This window comes from Stenella coeruleoalba (assembly GCF_951394435.1).
Source record: "Stenella coeruleoalba genome assembly, chromosome: 1".
Lineage (NCBI taxonomy): Eukaryota > Metazoa > Chordata > Mammalia > Artiodactyla > Delphinidae > Stenella > Stenella coeruleoalba.
The window spans coordinates 7,610,436-7,629,797 of record NC_137169.1 but is presented as its reverse complement, the minus strand read 5'-3'; the positions used below and the strand labels follow the sequence as shown (position 1 = coordinate 7,629,797).

At 43.7% G+C, this 19,362-nt stretch overlaps 1 protein-coding gene across 4 annotated transcripts in view; it reads right to left on the bottom strand.

Moving 5' to 3' along the window:
- Window positions 1-19,362, bottom strand: part of UBE4B (ubiquitination factor E4B) — a 111,215-nt gene that overhangs the window by 76,854 nt on the left and 14,999 nt on the right. For all 4 annotated transcript variants that reach the window (XM_079946267.1, XM_079946268.1, XM_079946265.1 and 1 more), the window contains one exon: window positions 5,068-5,254. In XM_079946267.1, coding sequence (XP_079802393.1) covers window positions 5,068-5,254 — 187 coding nt within the window. The remainder of the gene's footprint in view (window positions 1-5,067; window positions 5,255-19,362) is intronic.

Genomic DNA, 19,362 nt, shown 5'->3' with positions numbered 1-19,362 from the left:
TCAGTAGTTGTGGCGCGGGATCCGTAGTTGTGGCTCACTGGCTCTAGAGAGCAGGCTCAGTAGTTGTGGCACACGGGTTTAGCTGCTCCGCGGCATGTGGGAATCTTCCCGGACCAGGGATCGAACCTGTGACCCTGGCATTGGTAGGCAGATTCTTAACCACTGCACCACCAGGGAAGTCCCAGACCTGTTTATTAAAACTTTTGCAGGACTCAGGAGGGAAAGAGAAACTAAATTTTTACTATTCATAAGTAGATTAAAGTAAAATACCAAAAGCATTTGATGTAGTGAGAATTCTGAAATAAGCTTAGAGAAGACAGTAAAACTTTAAATCATCAATTCCAGTGTAACCCAAAATAAGTCCTCAATAAATATTTATTGAAGGAGTAAATAACAGAGCATCAACAATGTCCTGAAGAGAATATCATTTTACCTACCACACTGAAAGGACTGACAACTTTTTAATAAAATAATAAAGTTCAACAATTTTTATGGGATATCAATTTAGCAGCTTTTAAATCTCCACCTTGTAAAAACCAGTTCTAAAATTAAATTGATAATTACAATAAGTTGTTTAAGTAACTATACTTGTAACATAGGGTGCTCTGCTATACTATGTATACAATAACCCTATAGTAATAGAGTGCCAGAGTATATCATATAGTATAATATACTGTATTTGCAATATTTTTATAAGACGACAAGAATATCATCTGAATTCTTTTTTTCCTCAACCCTCCATATGATCTTCACAAGGCTCAAGTGGGGCAATTCTCCCCAGAATTTATTATGTCTACCAGTGTTCCCCAATCTCTACACACCATCTAGAATCTAGGAGGGACCCCACTTCTTTCTTTTTATTTATTTATTTGGCTGTGTTGGGTCTTCGTTGATGCATGCAGGCTTTCTCTAGTTGCAGCGAGCCGGGGCTACTCCTTCGTTACGGTACACGGGCCTCTTATTGCAGCAGCTTCTCCTGTTGCACAGCACGGGCTCTAGGCGTGTGGGCCTCAGCAGTTGTGGCACGCAGGCTCAGCAGCTGTAGCGCACGGGCTTAGTTGCTCCACGGCATGTGGGATCTTCCCGGACCAGGGCTCAAACCCATGTACCCTGCATTGGCAGGCAGACTCCCAGTCACTGAGCCACCAGGGAAGCCCTCCACTTCTTTCTTAAACTTAAAAAAAACGGAGGGTCTCTTTGACTTTATCTAGAATCGATATAAATTAAATACTGTAACTAAAATCAAATCAAAACAACAGAACAAAATATCACTTTGGGGACTCCCCTGGTGGTGAAGTGGTTAAGAATCCACCTGCCAATGCAGAGGACACGGGTTCGAGCCCTAGTCCGGGAAGATCCCACATGCTGCAGAGCAACTAAGCCCATGTGCCACAACTACTGAGCCTGCGCTCTAGAGCCCGTGTGCCACAACTACTGAAGCCCGCGCCCCTGGAGCCCGTGCTCCGCAACAAGAGAAGCCACCGCAATGAGAAGCCCGCGCACCACAACGAAGCGTAGCCGCTCGCCGCAACTAGAGAAAGCCCACGCACAGCAACGAAGACCTAACGCAGCCAATAAGTAAACAAATTAAATTAAAAAGAAAAAAAAGAAGCTGGGACTAGATGGGAGAAACAACTTGTAGGACTCACTACAGCTTCAGTTACTTTAACTGAAAGTTACTTGTAACTGAAAGCATCTCAATTTAGAAGGCTGCCAGGTGACTGCCAAGTCACTCCCGGATGAGGACCTCCTTCCCATGGGTGGCAGCCCACCCAGTATTTGTCTCTGTTAGAAAGCACATCATTCTGGAACAGAAGCCGTCCCTTCATGCTCAATGGATAATGAAGCTACCCACTGGCCCTATTTTTACCATCTAGGACCAAAGGAGGCAAGCATAAGCCGGCCACCTCCTCATGATGTTTCACACTGTTTTCATGGAAAGCTATCACAACCGCCTGAGATTTCTTTTGTTTGAACTACACATGCCTATGTTGTTTTGGTCATTTGCTCTTCCAATCCACTTACTGATCAACAGATCTTTCTTCGGTGCCTACCACGTGGCATGCACTGTTAAGGCACTGGGCACGCAGCAGTGAATAAAATGGACACAAGTCCCTGTCCCGCAGAACTTATACTCTAGCAGAGGAAGCAGAGAAAACAGGATATACAAGTAATATACATGCTATGTCAGCTGGTGACAGGAGCTCAAAGAAAAAGTGTCTATGTCAGATAGAGGTTGCACTTTTATACAAGGTGGCCAGAGAAGGCCTTTTTTAAAAAAAATTATTTATTCATCTCTAGTCGCAGTGAGCAGGGGCTACTCTTCGTTACGGTGCGTGGGCCTCTCACTATTGCGGCCTCTCTTGTTGCGGAGCACAGGCTCAGTAGCTGTGGCTCACGGGCCCAGTTGCTCTGCGGCATGTGGGATCCTTCCAGCCCAGGGCTCAAACCCGTGTCCCCCGCACTGGCAGGCAGACTCTCAACCACTGCGCCACCAGGGAAGCCCCAGAGAAGGCCTTTTTGAGAAAGTGACACGTGGATAAACAACTGAAGAGCTGAACAAAAAAGCCATGTGGACTTTAGCGTAGGAGAATTCTAGGCGAAGAAATAGCAAATAAAAAGGCCCCCACTAGGTACCATGCCTGGAATGTTCCAGGAACAGAGAGGAAGCCAGTATGGCTGGAGCAGAGGGCGCAAGAAGGGCAGTGAGAGAGGAGGGCAGGGCCGGGGCAGGGCCAGGTCACACATGGCCCCGGGTCGAGGTGAGGACTCTGACTTTCATTCTGAGTGATGCCGGGAGCTAACAGAAAATGATATGACCTGTCTTACGAGGGGTTCGTTTTCTATTTTGTTTTGTTTAAACTTGTTTATTTAATAGATCCCTAAAAATCTGTTTATCCAACCTGCCAAGAGCATGGCTAATAATATCTACCTATTTATGATTATGAATAATGATGATTATATGAGAAACACAATCGGGACTTAACAGCAGAGAGGTGCACTGCCAAGAACTAACCATTCAGAGTCTCCCGAGTCTGTTGATTTGTGATAGTAACTATCCTGCTTGCTGTAAAAAATAACGCTGCTGTCATACAATGCTGTACTCATGCTTTAGTGGGAGCCAGTACGGCTCTACACTGAGAACAGACTGAGGTGAAGCAAGGGTAGGCATGGAGAGACCAGTCTGGAGCCCACTCCAGTAATCCAGGCAAGATATGCTAGTGCCTTGAACCTGGAGAGGTGGTGAGATGAGAAGAGATGGTGAGAATCGGGTCTGGTTCTAAATTTTGCTGATAGACCTAGAGCTGGGGTCGGCAAGCTACAGTCCACAGGCCACTCTTACCTATTTTTGTAAATACGGTTTTATTGGAGCACAGCAATGATCACTAGTTCATCATATATTGCCTATGGCTGCTTTTGTGCTACGGGGCAGAGAAGAATATTTGTGACAGAGACTGCACAGCCTGCAGAGCCAAAAATATTTACTATCTGGCCCTTTAGAGAAAGAGTGTGCTGACCCCCGATCTAGAATATGAGGTAGAAAGAAGAGAGAATGTTTTAGGCTTAAGTAACCAGAAAAAAAAAAGTTGTCATTTATTGAGAAGGGGTCCTAGGAAAAGACAAGACGTAAGGAAATATCAGGAGCTCGATTTTGGACGTGTTACCTGTGAGATGCGTAGTAGATGATGCGTGAGTCTGAGGTTCTAACGACAGGTCTGAGCTGGAGATATAAACTTAGGCATCATCAGATTAGAAATACCAACTAAACCCAGGAAGCTGGATAAAATCAATAAGAGAATAAGCATAGACGGAGAGGACAAGAGGTTAACTGAGTCCTGGAACCCTGACACTTCGAAGCCAGGGAAACGAAAAAGACTCATACAAAGAGCTAAGAATGGAGACAGGACGAACACCAGGAGTGTGATGCTCCGGAGCGAACAGACACCTCAAGGAGAATAAGGCCAAACCCACAGTGAACGGGGCTGACAAGTCAGATCAGACAGTGACTCAGAGCGGACCACGGGAGGCCTCACCTGACGGGATTCGACTCAGCAGAGGTACAAGGACAGAAGGAGGAGACTGAGGACAGGCAACTCTTTCCAGAAGTTCTGTTGTGAAGGGGTGCAGAGATGTGGGGTGGAAGCCGGCAGGGTATATGAGATCAAGAGAGTTCCTTTCTATTTACTCCCAAGAGGGGAGAAAGAACAGCATGCACAATGGCTGTTAAAAGAAAAAATAAAAGGTTTCCACTTGAGATGGAAAACCAGATGAAGCAGGAGAGAGACAGGAACTGTTGGAACAAAGGCTCTGGGTAGGTGAGAGGAGATGGGATCCGCGGCGCAGCCTGCAGTTAGGGCAGGGACAGCTCAAGCCCAACAAGAACTGGCCACATATTCGAGTAGGTGGGTGGAGGCATGACCGAAGCTTAAGGAGGTAAGTTCCCTTCATTTTGACCATTAGTTTAATCTTGCATTTTCAGATTATTTTATCTTAAAAAAAAAGCATCAACCAAACTCATGAAATCAACAGAACCAAATTTAGTCTTAATCTCCTTGCCACCAGAGATAAAGACCTGACCCTGTTTGAAAAAAAAGATGAAAGCTGGGCTTCCCTGGTAGCGCAGTGGTTGAGAGTCCGTCTGCCGATGCAGGGGACACGGGTTCGTGCCCCGGTCCGGGAGGATCCCACATGCCGCGGAGCGGCTGGGCCCGTGAGCCGTGGCCGCTGAGCCTGCGCGTCCGGAGCCTGTGCTCCGCAACGGGAGAGGCCACAACAGCGAGAGGCCCGCGTACCGCAAAAAAACAAAAAAAAAAGATGAAAGCTATAGAATGGAAAACAAGTAGCTTCAACAGATCACTATCAAAATGAATAGACATTAACAAAACACACTCTAATGATCTTAATCTTTAAACTACTGCTTGCAGGATTTTAAAAAGTTGCTGTTCAATTCAGCAATTGTTCAATTCATTTTATGTTGCTGTGGAAACGCCACAACTGTAAGCGTTAAGAGCAAGCTTACAGTTGTGGGAACGATAAATGTGTCCCAGGTGTGAAGGCAAGGCTTACCTGATGCACCTATGGGGGAGGTAGCTGGGGTCATGTTGTGGACATTGAGACCAAGACTCTGGGACGGGCCTGGGGCTGAGGCTGCTACAGGAGGCCCCGGAGGGCTCTCCCTCTGGGGAGAGGTGAGCGGGGTGTTTGGCTGGGAGGTCTGTCCACCAGCAAGTCGTGCCAGGCGCCTCCGTCGGATCTACAATGAGAGCGAAAGGGCATTTCATAACTGAACAGCAGAAACACAATTCTGCCGAAGAATAACAACGTTAATGTTATCAATAAGCATACTAGAACTTGACAACTAAATACGCCTTGAGAAAAGAGCACTCATTCGAGACAAGTGATAACTCTGTGTACCAGTATTTTTATAAGCTACCACCTCACATTTTAAAAACTGAATCTTTTTTTTTTTTTTTGGCCACACCACACAGCTTGTGGGATCTTAGTTCCCTGATCAGGGACTGAACCCAGGCCCTCGGCAGTGAGAGCTCGGAGTCCTAACCACTGGACCACCAGGGAAGTCCCTAAAACCTGCATTGTAATCACCTTACCACCTCTGTTTACTGAATCTTCTTGAGTGACACTGTGAATTTGTAATAAGCATACAACACTTTTAAACACACTAAAGCTTGTTGTTATTGTAATAAAACTATATAAATTTGGTCATATTAATAGGTAGGATATGAAATAAATATAAGTCACTGAAACAGTGAAATTAACAAGTTATATTAGGACAAATTTTACTCTCACTTTCAAGAACAAAATGATTAGATTTTTCTTACTTAATTTCAATAAAAACATAATCAACAACTTCCTCCTTATAATGACATCTCAGAGTTATGAAGTGATTACAAATATGTACCACAAAATCCCGGTGGATCACAGAAATGTTTTCCCCACATTTTGATAGTCACTAATTCATAACCAGGCAAAAAACTGAGCACCTGCCCTCCCAGGCAGTGGGCATACGCAGCAATTATGATAAGGCTTCTGGCTCTAAGTAGGCAACAAAGAAGCAAACCAACTAGGTTGCTCACACTCTTTCCATTACGAATAAGTTAGATGAAAAAGTTAAATTACGACAAATGCTAACGGGGACGGACCTCATCTGAACTAAGAACCTATTTGCCATATTCTAACATTGTTGGAAATCTGCTCCTTCTATTGTTCAGACAAGAACATCCTGATTCTTGACCCCAAAGTTCAGAAGCCCCTCCCTGTGCCCCTGCTGTAAATACATCTATCGATGAATTTATACAAAATCCTGAAGTTGTTTGGTCACAAAAAAAAAAACTTGTATAAATTATTTACTATTGTGATTAGATCTACACAAAGTTGTCTTTTCACTGTCTGTGTTTTGTTAACGTGAAATTAAATTGTAGTTATAAGTAAAAGTTGGCTGCCTAGGGAACAATAACTGTATATTCAGTTTAACAGAAATAAAAGAATATGTGTCTTAAAAAAAAAAAAAACACCTCACTGAAAGAAGCTAACAAGTCGTTCTCTCAGGAATACTTCATTGGGGGGGGCGGGGGAGGGGGACGGACCAGAAACACCACCCCCAACCTGTTCCCAACGCAATTATCAAGCCAGAGACCCAGGGTCTGTGTTCCCAGCTTCTCTGCTGCCCTTCACCTCCTCAAACATAGACAATTTACCACCAAGTCCTGTTCCTTCTGCTGGAGTACACCCTCCCCACTCAGCTCCTCTGCCACCACCCTCTCTCACCAGGACCTCTGCAAAAGCTTCCTAATGGATACGCCTGGGTCCACTCTGGCCTAGTGAGGGTAGAGGCCCCATCCGCCTTTCTTTAAACACTTTCAAAGCTTTAGATTTCTGAAATGCAAATCAAAACCACAATGAGCTAATACCTCACACCCATTAGGATGGCTACTATCAAAAAAACAATCAAAAACCCATAAAATAACAACTATTAGCAAGGGTGTAGAGAAACTGGAACCCCTGTACACTGTTGTTGGGAATGTAAAATGGTGCAGCCGCTATGGAAAACAGTATGGCAGTTCCTTAAGAAATTAAACATAGAATTACCATATGATCCAGTAATTCCATTCATAGGTATATACCCAAAAGACCTGAAAGCAGGGACTCAAACATGTATTTGTTTACCCATGTTCATAGTAAAATTATTTCCAAAAGCCAAAAGGTGGAAGCAACCCAAATGTCTATTAATAGATAAATAAAATGTGCTCTAAACATAAATGGAATATTATTCAACCTTAAAAAGGAAATTCTGACTGCAACACAATGAGCCCCAAGCACTTTATGCTAAGTGAAATAAGGCAGTCACAAAAAGACAAATACTGTATGATTCCACTTACATGAGGCACCTAGACTAGCCAAATTTCATAGAGGCAGAAAGTAGAATGGTGGTTGCCAAGAGCTAGGGAGATATTTTTTTTAATCTAAGTATAGAATAAAATCCTAAATGATAAGAAAGCATGTATCACCGAGATTCCTCTGCAACCCATTCCCCACACAGCAATCACAGTAATTCTTTAAAAACACAAATCACGAGGCTTCCCTGGTGGTGCAGTGGTGACGAATCTGCCTGTCAATGCAGGCGACACGGGTTCGAGCCCTGATCCGGGAAGATCCTACGTGCTGCGGAGCAACTAAGCCCGTGCACCACAACTACTGAGCCTGCGCTCTAGAGCCCACAGCCACAACTACTGAAGCCTGCGTGCCACAACTACTGAAGCCCGCGCACCTAGAGCCTGTGCTCCACAACAAGAGAAGCCACCGCAATGAGAAGCCCATGCACCGCAGGGAAGAGCAGCCCCCACTCGCCGCAACTAGAGAGAGCCTGCGCACAGCAACAAAGACCTAACATAGCCAAAAATAAATAAATAAATAAATAAATAAATAAAAAGAAAAACCAGACATGAAAAAGCAAACACTGCATGATTCCATTTTGATAAATTTCAAAAACAAGAAAAACTAAACTGTAACATTAGTCAGGATAGTGGTTACCTTTGGCAGGGGGTGCGGGGGTACAGGGAGGATGGCTGGGGGAGGCATGAGCGGGTGTCTCGGGTGCTGGTAATGGTCTTTTGTCTTTTTTAACGAGATGCTAGTTTCACAGGTATGTCCGCCCTGTGACAATTCATTGGGTTGTATACTTACAACTGTGGGTAGTGAGTTCACGGGTGTTCATCATATTACTCTTCATAACTTATACGTTAAATATAGTCTTTTACATGTTTCAAATAGGATATAATTTTTAAAAATAAATCCTACTTATCCCTCAAGGCCCACTGGAAATGCTACAGTCTTTATGAGGATTCTCCATTTTTTTAAATTTAGTGTAAATTAAAATACCTTACACAAACACTGTGCTTACTACCTGATACTGAAATTAAGGCAGTATTTTCATTTTAAAATGTGTTTGTGTATACACACCAATACAACAGAAGAGACTTTAAATTTTCAAGGAAACCAGCATTTGGGGATTTGCTAGAAGTTAAGTTTCATTACTTTAGAGGCAGCTAAACTTAAGAGCCCGTGCTTGACTTGAAATTCAAATGCAACCTTTACTACTAACTCACTACCTAAGTGGGTTCAAGACAAGTCGTCTGACCTCTCTGGGCTTCCAGATCCGAATCTGTACAATGGGGATAAACAGTGCCTTCCTCAGAGAATTGTGAGAAAACTACCACTTTGCCCTGTTCTCTAACTCATTTTATGTTCACGGCTCTTAACTGACCTACTACATATGTGATGTTTCTTTTTTTTTTTAATTAATTAATTAATTTATTTTTTAGCTGCATTGGGTCTTCGTTGCTGTGTGTTGCTGGGCTTTCTCTAGTTGCGGTGAGCGGGGGCTACTCTTCATTGAGGCGCGCGGGCTTCTCATTGCAGTGACTTCTCTTTTTGCGGAGCATGGGCTCTAGGCACGTGGGATTCAGTAGCTGTGACACGCGGGCTCAGTAGTTGTGCCTCATGGGCTCTAGAGCGCAGGCTCAGTAGTCGGGGCGCATGGGCTTAGTTGCTCCGCGGCATGTGAGATCTTCCCAGACCAGGGCTCGAACCCGTGCCCCCTGCACTGGCAGGCGGATTCTTAACCACTGCGCCACCAGGAGAGCCCTGTGATGTTCCTTTGTGTATTGCTTGTTCACCATCCCCCTACTTTAAGTTTCTTCAGGCCCGGGCTTTTCTCAGTTTTTTCTCTGATGGCTCATCTGTGCCTAGAAGAGTGCCTGGCACATAGTAGGTGCTCTTTAAATATGTGCTGAATGAATTAAAGAATAAATGAAAACTATCAGAAAATGCATTGCACGTAAAATTTACTGTTTAGGGAATGATAATATTACCTTTGAAAAAGCACACATTGCTTTTGAAAAAAATATGAAGCCACTTTAAATCTGGGTGCCGGGCTTCCCTGGTGGTGCAGTGGTTGAGGGTCTGCCTGCCGACGCAGGGGACACGGGTTCGTGCCCCGGTCCGGGAAGATCCCACATGCCGCAGAGCAGCTGGGCCCGTGGGCCATGGCCGCTGAGCCTGCGCGTCCGGAGCCTGTGCTCCGCAATGGGAGAGGCCACAGCGGTGAAAGGCCTGCGTACCGCGGAAAAAAAAACCCAAAAAACTGGGTGCCAAGTTCAGCCTGAGATGTTACATTCAGATGTCCTCCTCAGTGATATAAACATAGAATAAATGTCCTGACTCACTGTAATACGGGCTTGAAGGAAATTTTCCAAGAAGAAAGATTTCCACCGTGCTGGGATTCCCTAATCCCTCCCCACCACCACTCCACAAACACAGGTTTAAAAAAAAGAATAAGAATCAAGACTTTGTGAAATATACCGTGGACCAGGAAGGGAGATGGAGGAGTGGAGTAAGGAAAAGAGACAGGTCCACGCATAACATGAGCTGGTAGGAGGAGACTGGCAGAACCTGTCCTGACCCCCCATCTTAAAAACCTGCTGGGAAGGGAAGAAACAGCCATGGATGGGGGGCAGTGCTCTGGGCGGCCCCGCTGCAATGCTCTCAGTAGAAGACAGTGCCCTTCAGTGGACTGACCACTTTCCACCATGGTGGTGGCTCTGAACTGGCCTAGCAGCCTGAGGACCCTGGGAATTTCTGGACTGGAGACTCAAGAGAATGGCTTTGAGCAATCGCAGGTATGAAGGCCTACCTAATTAATTTGACTATTAAGAGACGTGACCTCACTTTCATCACAAGCAAAACGTACGAGACACAAACTAAAAATAGTCCCAACACACCAAAGTATTATTAAACGTTTTCCTCTTTGCCTACTCTATACATAAGCAGGTAAGACCGGTAGAATGTCTTTTAAGTTAAGCGGAAGTCCTTTTTAAAAGAACTGTCTTCCTAGATGTCACAGAGAGTAAAAAACCAAGAGCATAAAAAAGGAACTTCCAATTCCTCAACTTACGACCTAACCACAACTCAAACCCAAACATACTGATCATGAAATCTCATTCCTAGAGTTTTTCTTGTCTTGACTGTTTCAGTTCTTATTTCACAAATGACATTAAAATAGGGGTTTCCCGGGAATTCCCTGACGGTCCAGTGGTTAGGGCTCAGTGCTTTCACTGCTGTGGGCCTGGCTTCCACTGCAGGGGGCACAGGTTCAATCCTTGGTCGGGGAACTAAGATCCTGCAAGCCACACGGTACAGCCGAAAAAATAATAATAATAGAATTTTAAAAGGATAAAAAATAAATAAAATAGAGGTTTCCCTGGAATTGTTTTATCTTGATGCAGCATTTCCTCCCTCACGTTTCTGACTAACTAAAAATAGATTCAAAACAGCCTCTGTTCAAAACAGCAAGGGCCACTGTGGTGACATGAGGCAGAAGCTAAGACAGGATGGGCCAAACTGATCCTCCTATTTTTAGCGTTTGTGTGGGGAAAAATAAATCCAAAAGGCACTGTTTTAAATTTAGTAAACAGTCATTCTACAAAAGCATCTTACTTTTCCAAATTATTAAATTCTAAAATATTAAATTCTAACATAAAGAAAAACATTTTCAAATATTTACTCTTTGGGATGGTGTCCTTCTAGAGATATCTCCTGTTTTGATTATTATTGTAGGTTTTATTTTCTTTTTTAATAGCTGGTCATATCTAAAAGTTATTAAAGGCTATGACAATTTCACAATATGCCTATATCTAAGCCCAACAATGTATCTCAAAGTAAATACATTCAAATCTGAACACCACAGCTCTGAGATCTAAAATTCACAAGTTTCCTTTTTAAAATTCACAATTTTAAATTAATTTTCACTTAAAGCTCCAAAAGTCTTGTCACTTAAATCCCCCCCATTTAAAAAGAATATATTAAACTCAGTCTATCACTGTCACCCTATATACATGAGGCCAAAAATATGAAAAAATGCTTTTTCTTTAAATCCTAACATTATAGCAAGAAGTGACAAGAGTTTAAGTCAAAGATTTCAGCTGAACACAAGTACATGTCTCCTTACTTCTCAATACAATCCTATAATCTCCTCTCCTGCAAAGAGGAAGTGAATACGGCACTCAGATAATAAAGTTTTCTAGGTTAGTCACTGACGATTATTGATACTTTGGGAGGCTGCTGCAAACTCTAAGACAAAAAAAAAATTAACATTAATATGATTAACACTTACCAAACCCTTATCATGTCTCAAATGCTGGTTCTAAGGGCTTCACGTATATAAACTTAGTTAATAATCCAAAGAGACGGTACATTTATTTTCCCATTTTATAGATGAGAAAGCTGAACTCAGAGAGGCTAAGTGACTTGCTCAAGGTCACACAGCTAGAAAGCCAAAGAGTAGCCACTCTAACTCCAGAGGGTACAGTCTTACCCAAACCCCATTGATCTTTTACAGAAGAAAACCCCCTCTGAAGCTGCAGTGTCTTGCAGATGGAGGCAGCCTTACTTCCCTGATGACACAGTGCTTGTGCACTATCAGTTACAAATAAAGGAATTTATGCATAGAATGTTGGTATTTCAGATACTGTATTTATATTCTAACAACATTAGAATATTAGAAATATCCCTCTGATGACTGTGTATTCTGAAACAAAGAAAATTTCCATTTTCTTGTTTAAAATATACAGAGTATCGATAAATAAAACAGGAAAAAAAATGACACTTTATGAACATAATCTTGCCCCCCAAATTCAGTCCTTTGTTGGTTTTTTTGTCTACTTTGCACCAGTCACGGTAGCAGGCACTAAAAGTAAGACAACACTGGGGTCATAAGCTCTATCCTTAAGGACTTCCAGATCCACTGTGGAAAGACATAGAAGAAAATCAACAATTATGATACAGCAAAATAAGGTCTGCACAAGATATAATAAGAGTAGAAAAGACACAAAGGAGAAGAGTGCAACTCTTCTCCTTTGATAATGGATGTCTGGGGCATCCATTATCACTTCATAGGGAGGTTACACATACACACATACATATATAATACATACATACGGAGCTTAGTCATGCCATATATATATACATTTTTTTTGCGGTACGCGGGCCTCTCACTGTTGTGGCCTCCCCCGTTGCAGAGCACAGGCTCCGGACGCGCAGGCTCAGCGGCCATGGCTCACGGGTCCAGCCGCTCCGTGGCATGTGGGATCCTCCCGGACCGGGGCACAAACCCGTGTCCCCTGCATCGGCAGGCGGACTCTCAACCACTGCGCCACCAAGGAAGCCCAGTCATGCCATATCTTTTAAAGAAAACAATGTGTTTCCTATTCAGATATCTCCTGCTCTTAAAAGAAGGTATATTTTTAAGTTATATGTATTTTACCACAGTATTTTTTTAATTGAATTGAAAAAGCAGGTTGCAAAAGGGCACACACTGTGATTCCATTTGGGTATACTTACATTACAATAGGTGTTAGTGCAAATGAAAATGGCAATGATACATAATAAATTTCTATTTTTGCCCGTCTTCCTTCTCCTTTCACACAATTTCTGATGAAGAGAATGAAACTATTATTATCTCCTAGTATGTCTATAAAATCTGAAAACATTCAGATGCAAGGGCTGTTCTGCTCCAAATCGTCCTCACTCCAAGGACCCAGGATGACAAAGCAGCCTCTACAGGGAACACTCCCACTTGTCAAGGCAGAGGGAGAGGAGCGTGCGCACTGGGTGCCGGCCCAGAAGGGACCTATTCGTTTCTGCTCACATCTCATTGGCCAAAACAAGTCACATGGCCACACCTGCAGCCAGTGGGGCTGAGAAACATAACCTTCCGCCAGGAAGGGGCAGGGAATATCTTGACAATAAAACAGTCTAGTGCAGCAGAGGCTCTTTTCCCTTCAGCACACACGCTGTCCAGGTGTTAGGGGTCACTTCCTGTACCGCTGCCTCTTTCTCCCTAGCACACTCCTCTCTAAGACAACTGCCCAGCATCCCCTCCTCAGGTCTTTGCTCAAATGCTACCTTCTTCGTGAGGCCTTCCCTGGCCACCTCCTGTCCCCCATCTCTGCCTTATGGTTCTCTGTACTTTCAAACAGTTCGGTCAAAACCAACATGTATGTTTACGTATGTATGTTTACATGCACACACACACACACTTACATACTAAGTGAATACGGAACAAGGCAACGCTAACACACGATGAATCCATCCAGGTGACTTGATCAATCTTTCTGCAGATTTGAACATTTTCAGAATAAAAACTTGAGAGAAAAATTATACCTACCAGCCCACCCGGCTTGGCTTTTCTCTAGCCGTGTTCAGCTGCACACAGTAGGCATGAAGTGGGAGCAGCCAGGGTTGCCCATGAGTATGAGACAGTGAGACAGAGGGAAGGTAATGCACAGTGTGTACAAGGGGCGATTACAATGAAGCACAAACCCAAGACAAAGGAAGCCCTGGCAGCGTTCTGATTCCAGGTTCCAGTTCCTTCCCGTGACCCAGCTATCTTGCTGTCCCTGGGCTCAGAAGCAGGACCCCTGTACCCTTAAAATAAATCCTATTTTTGCTTAAGCTGGATAAGCTGCTGTATTACTTACTGTGTACGTGTTTATAAATCCTCAATTCCCCAAAGACATGATCAATAGTTTGTGCACAGAATAACACCTGGCTTTTGTCACTATTAGGTTTTCAGGACTCAAAATCACTTTCGCTAACTATAGTAAGTCATTTCTGAATCGGCCCAAAGAGTAATCTTGAAAGTCAAGCAACATACAAATTCTACAACAGAACACGCTGTGCACGTTACCTGACTAGAGTTTCTTCCTCAGGACAGGTAGGACTCAGCAAGCAAAGGGACACGGGAGCACTGGCAACGGTGGGGAGGCTTTGTGAGAGCACACAGTGTTTAGGGAATTCTGGGCTGCTTGTTAAAGATGCGTGTGAATGGCCAAAGCAAGACACAAGGCAGGAAAGACAGGCTGGGGCAAGCCCATGGTGAGCTCTGAATACCATCCTAAGGCTGAACTTTTTCATGACGTCAAGGAAGAGATTTTGAAGGAGTGACTGGGTCAGATTTATCTTTTAAAACACATCACTCTAGTTACCATGTGGAGAATGGACCAAGGCAGGACAAAGCAAGCCTGGGCAAGGGGGACGCTGCAAGCGACAGTTCCAGGGATATTTAATGTGTATAATCAACAGAACTCGGTCATTATTTTGGAAGTGAGATGTGAGGAAGGGTGGAGAGTCTAGGTTTCGGGCCAGGATACCCAAGTGGATGGTAAAATTCCTAAAACTGAGAATACAGAGGGAGGGGTTTTTACGAAGAGAAGATGAGTCATGATTAGACTACTGGGTATGAGATGCCTGTAAGAATATCTCAACAGAAATGCCCTACAGGCAGCTGACATTTGTTTTATTTATGGTTATCATTTCCTTGTTCTAACAAGGATCGAAAATGATTAACAAAAAAACCACATAAAATACATTTTTAATTTAACTTAATTAAGTTAAAATCAAACATTGATAGATAAGGAAACTAGGACAGAAATAAGATGATGACAGAAAAAATCAGATAAAGCCAGAAGGGAGATTAGTACACATTATGCCTGTAGTTTACCAACACAGTATGTGAGTGACAACACATATCACATACTCAGTATCGGCAGATGCTAACGCCAAAATATGACTCAGAGGAAGCAATCCAGTTTAGAGTGGCCCCAATGAGGAAGGAGGGCCTTGCCCCACCTTTGTGGCCTGGCTTGATTTTGGGATAGACTTCAGAGTACTAAGGGCACGGATTCAAAATCTGAGGGTCACGAGGATCTCCAGTTTTCATAAGATTTGTAAAGAGGTCCCTGACTCAGAACAGATTAAAAAGCACTTTCTCAGGGAATGAATGGGCTGCACATCCTTCACTCGATCCCCCATAAACATGTGCCCTCAACAGATCTCCTAGTGAGCACTGAGCTGAAGCAAGTTTTAGTGGCCCTCCAGTGATACCCCAAAGCAGAGCCGTGTGTGGAAGTACAGCTGCTGAGAAGACACGCACCCTCACTGTCTGCCAGGCTGGGGCAGCTGGAGATCTGGGTCCAGATCGCAGGCAGGAGATACGAACTTGCAAGTCATCAGTACCAACACTTACACGGCAGATAACTCTAGGTACCAAGAGCAGAAATTTGCTATCTAGTTCACATCCATCTCCTGAGGCCTGCAGAATCGAGCATGGACCACAGGAGCATTAAATAAGTACCTGGAGAATAAATAAGTGAAGGCCCAGTAAAAGGGTATTCATTCGTGCATGCATTCATTCATTCACCAGATATACCTTGAAGGTAGGGAATGAAGGGATTCGAGAGTAGAATCCTGAGAAACATCATCATTTAAGGTATACAGGAAAGAGCAGTCTGTGATGGAGACAGAAAAGAAAGAAGTCAAGAAAAGCTGTATCCCCATGATATCCAAAGGAAGAGACTTTGAAAAGAAGAAGTGGTCACCATGGTCAAAATCCAAAGAGAGGTTAAATAACACATTCTGAAAAGTGCCAAGGGATTTGTCAATCAGGTGGTCTTAGCAAGAGCAATCTAAGTGGAAAGATGAAGGAAAAAGCCTCCCCAAAAAGCACAGGAAAGGAGGGGGGACTGAAAAATGAGTGGGGAGAAGAGATCTACCCTTGTAAGAGCCTAGTCTGTGAAAGCAGAGCCAAGGGATCAAGTGACAGCAAGAGGGGAATGCAGGGCTAGAGGTGGCAGCTTGTTTTTCGAACCAGAGTGAACTGGACATTTTATTAATCGAAACTTGTAATGTTCAAGAGGGAGGACGCTAGATAGAGCAGAGGTACAAAGGTAGGAAACAGCAGAGTATGCGAAGTATATACACACTGAGAAAATCTGGGAAGGCAATCCCCCCGCCAAATTAACAATGGTTCTCTCTGGATAACAGGTTTACAGGTAATTCTTGCTTTTCCCTTTATTCCTGATTATGGAAGTCTTCGACAATGAATCATGCAGAATTCAGTGAATCTATACTACTGAATTTATAATCAGAAAAAAGTAATTTTAAACGAAGAGGGTAGGTTAGAAAAATTTCTAAAATCAATTTCCAAAAATCTATGACTCTAGAGGGAGAAAAAAAAATGTTAGAAGGTTTAGTTGTGGGGGGAAAATACCTAACCTAGAAAAAATAGTGGAATAGTGGAAGAAAGTATATACACCAAAATGTAAACTACAGGTACCCCTGGATGGTGAGATTCTGAACAAAGATTTTGCTTCTACCTTCTGTTTCCTGTTTTTACTTTTGCCTCATAATACAATGAACCTAAAGTACATTTAATTGTAGAATCTGCAGTTCTCTACCCTTCCTTTAATGGCAAGTCATAAAAGGGAGGTAACAGAAGAAAGGAACAGACAGCTGGCCGCATTCCTGTGACTGTGCACTGTAAGTTGTAACACATGAATTTAACAGCTCAACGAGCCCAGATCCCATACTCCAAATAAAGGACCAAGCCCTCCTATCAGCTGAAACCTGCCAAAGGACACACAAAGCACAGCAGAGAGAGACAACAGTAGACCAGTCATGTCACCTCTGCAATCTGTCTTCCAATCATTTTCTGCTTCTCTTTCCAGATTACCCACCCAACTCAATAAATGTTTACTCAAAGCTACAAGAAGCCTGCTTTCTCTACTGCATTTCCTCTCCAAAGGATATGATGACCACGTTCACGACTGACTCCCAGATTAAAACCATAAAGCATCAGTGCTTTTCCCCAACACTCCTCCCCAGCCCAAACGTGTCACACACAGCAGGGGGACCATGGATCCCAGCAGTGCACTCCAGGTGCTCCTGTCTAATTTTAACAGAGCCCCTTCCACTCTCGGAAGAGTCCTGGTTTGGACACAACCATTTCGTGGTCACTTGCTATCTGTCTCATTGTCCTGCGTTCAGCACCCCTGGGCTGGTGCCCCCTCTGTTCCAGCGCCTGTCTTTACCCACATCCACTCAGTTGCCTGCCAGGTTCCCCTTCCCTTCCCTGCGAAAGGAATGCAGACAAGGTAAGTTATCCGACTTCCTCCATGAGTACTTTTCTAGTTGAGTAAATCTCTCAAAAATAAAGTACAAAATTCTTACAGAGGCCAAGTTCCAGCAGTCGCTGGCAAAATACACAATTTTCAAACTAACTGTCTTTTGAACTCTACTACCCTGGCTGCTTTACCATAGGACACTCACACCTACGTAACTAGTCTAACCACCAACCCCACAGTCTGGCTCACAATAAAGAAATGATTTTATTGTCATTAGAAAAGAGACTATAAACTGTTTTGTCTCAGGGAGAAAAAAGGTTTGACCCTTAGTAATTCTCCAATGCCAGGCAGTGATTACAGGGTTTTTCATTACATGGAGTTTTATAAAGTCCAACAAAAATGACTGATGTCAATACTTTCTGCATCTGATCAATAGTATGGAGAACCCTGGGTATGTGTTAGGTATGTGCCTAAGCACATTCTGCCAGAGGGAGAGGGCTAAGACCCAAAGGCATAAGCTGCCTGATCATCCCAAGTACCTTCTTGAGTCACCCTGTAACACTGAAAATATTAGTTAATAGTATTACTTCAAATTAAAATAATAAACGGCTTATAGCAATACTTATTCTAGACTCTTCATCAACATTTGATATTAGAGCAATTTTTTTAAAAAAGCATTCCGCTTGAAAGTAAAACAAGGGGGAAAAAAAGAGGAAGTAAAACAAGAGACCGAGCGCAGTGGGTGAGCGATTGCTGCGCCAGGTGCCGTCTTCACAGCCTTCAACGGGACGGACGAGCTCTCCTGGGGCCAGCTCTGGGTCAAAATCCCAGCTGTACCCATTTCCAGCTGTGTTACCTCTCTGGGTCTTGGTTTCCCCATTTGGAAGCAGGTGATGATATAAATATCACTCATCTTGCAGGACAGTCATCAGAGATTAAGGTAACGCAACACATGACCTGGGCCGGTCTCTCTTTACGGGCGTATGGCCTACCTCCCCGCGGCGCCGCACAAGGAGAGCAGGGACCTGGCCTATCGTGCTCACCGCCACAGCCCAAGCAACGACAGCAATGCCTACAGCACAGAGCACTCGGTAGATATCTGCTGAACAAACCAAGCGCCCACCTGACACACAGTAAACAGTCATTGTTTTTTTTGTAGCTTCAGCCTCCAGGTTTCCACCATCCTTTTGCTCAGTCCACCTCCCTTTTAGGCTCAGACGCTGTTTTCCTTTGGCTCAGGGCTCTGTTTCACCCAAACGGTATGAATAAACAGCACAGCTATATCAGATCTGTGAAAAACATCGGATCTATTAGCCGACTGTGAAACGAGGAGAAACCACTAGAATCAAGAGCCTAACATTATAGAGCAGAGAAACAGCCTGAGGGTAGGATCATTTTAACTAGATCTGATTTCTAAAAAATGATTCTTACAGGGCTTCCCTGGTGGCCCTTAAATAGACGAGAAGAGCCTACAGACCAAGGAGCAGCTACTTCTGATACTCTCTCACAGAATGGCTCCTGGTCACTTAAGAACGACCGAGTGAAACAGGCAGTATTAGACATTTTAAAGAATTTCCTGAAGCCCAGCTATGAGGAAAGAGTTTTTAAATTGACTCACAAAATAATTATTGCTGAAACAAAAGTGTAAATTCTTCTGGGGCAGGGTTCGTGCGTTTTCTCTAATCTCTACCAAAGTTCTACATTCACACCAACTCTGAACACTCCAACGCCAATATTCTAGCAGATCTATATAGCAGGGCTGGGGAAAGCGGGCTCTTTCAGAGGGAGAAAACACTGACTTCTGGCCATTTCCTGTCCATATATATATATATTTTTTTTGCGGTACGCGGGCCTCTCACTGTTGTGGCCTCTCCCGTTGCGGAGC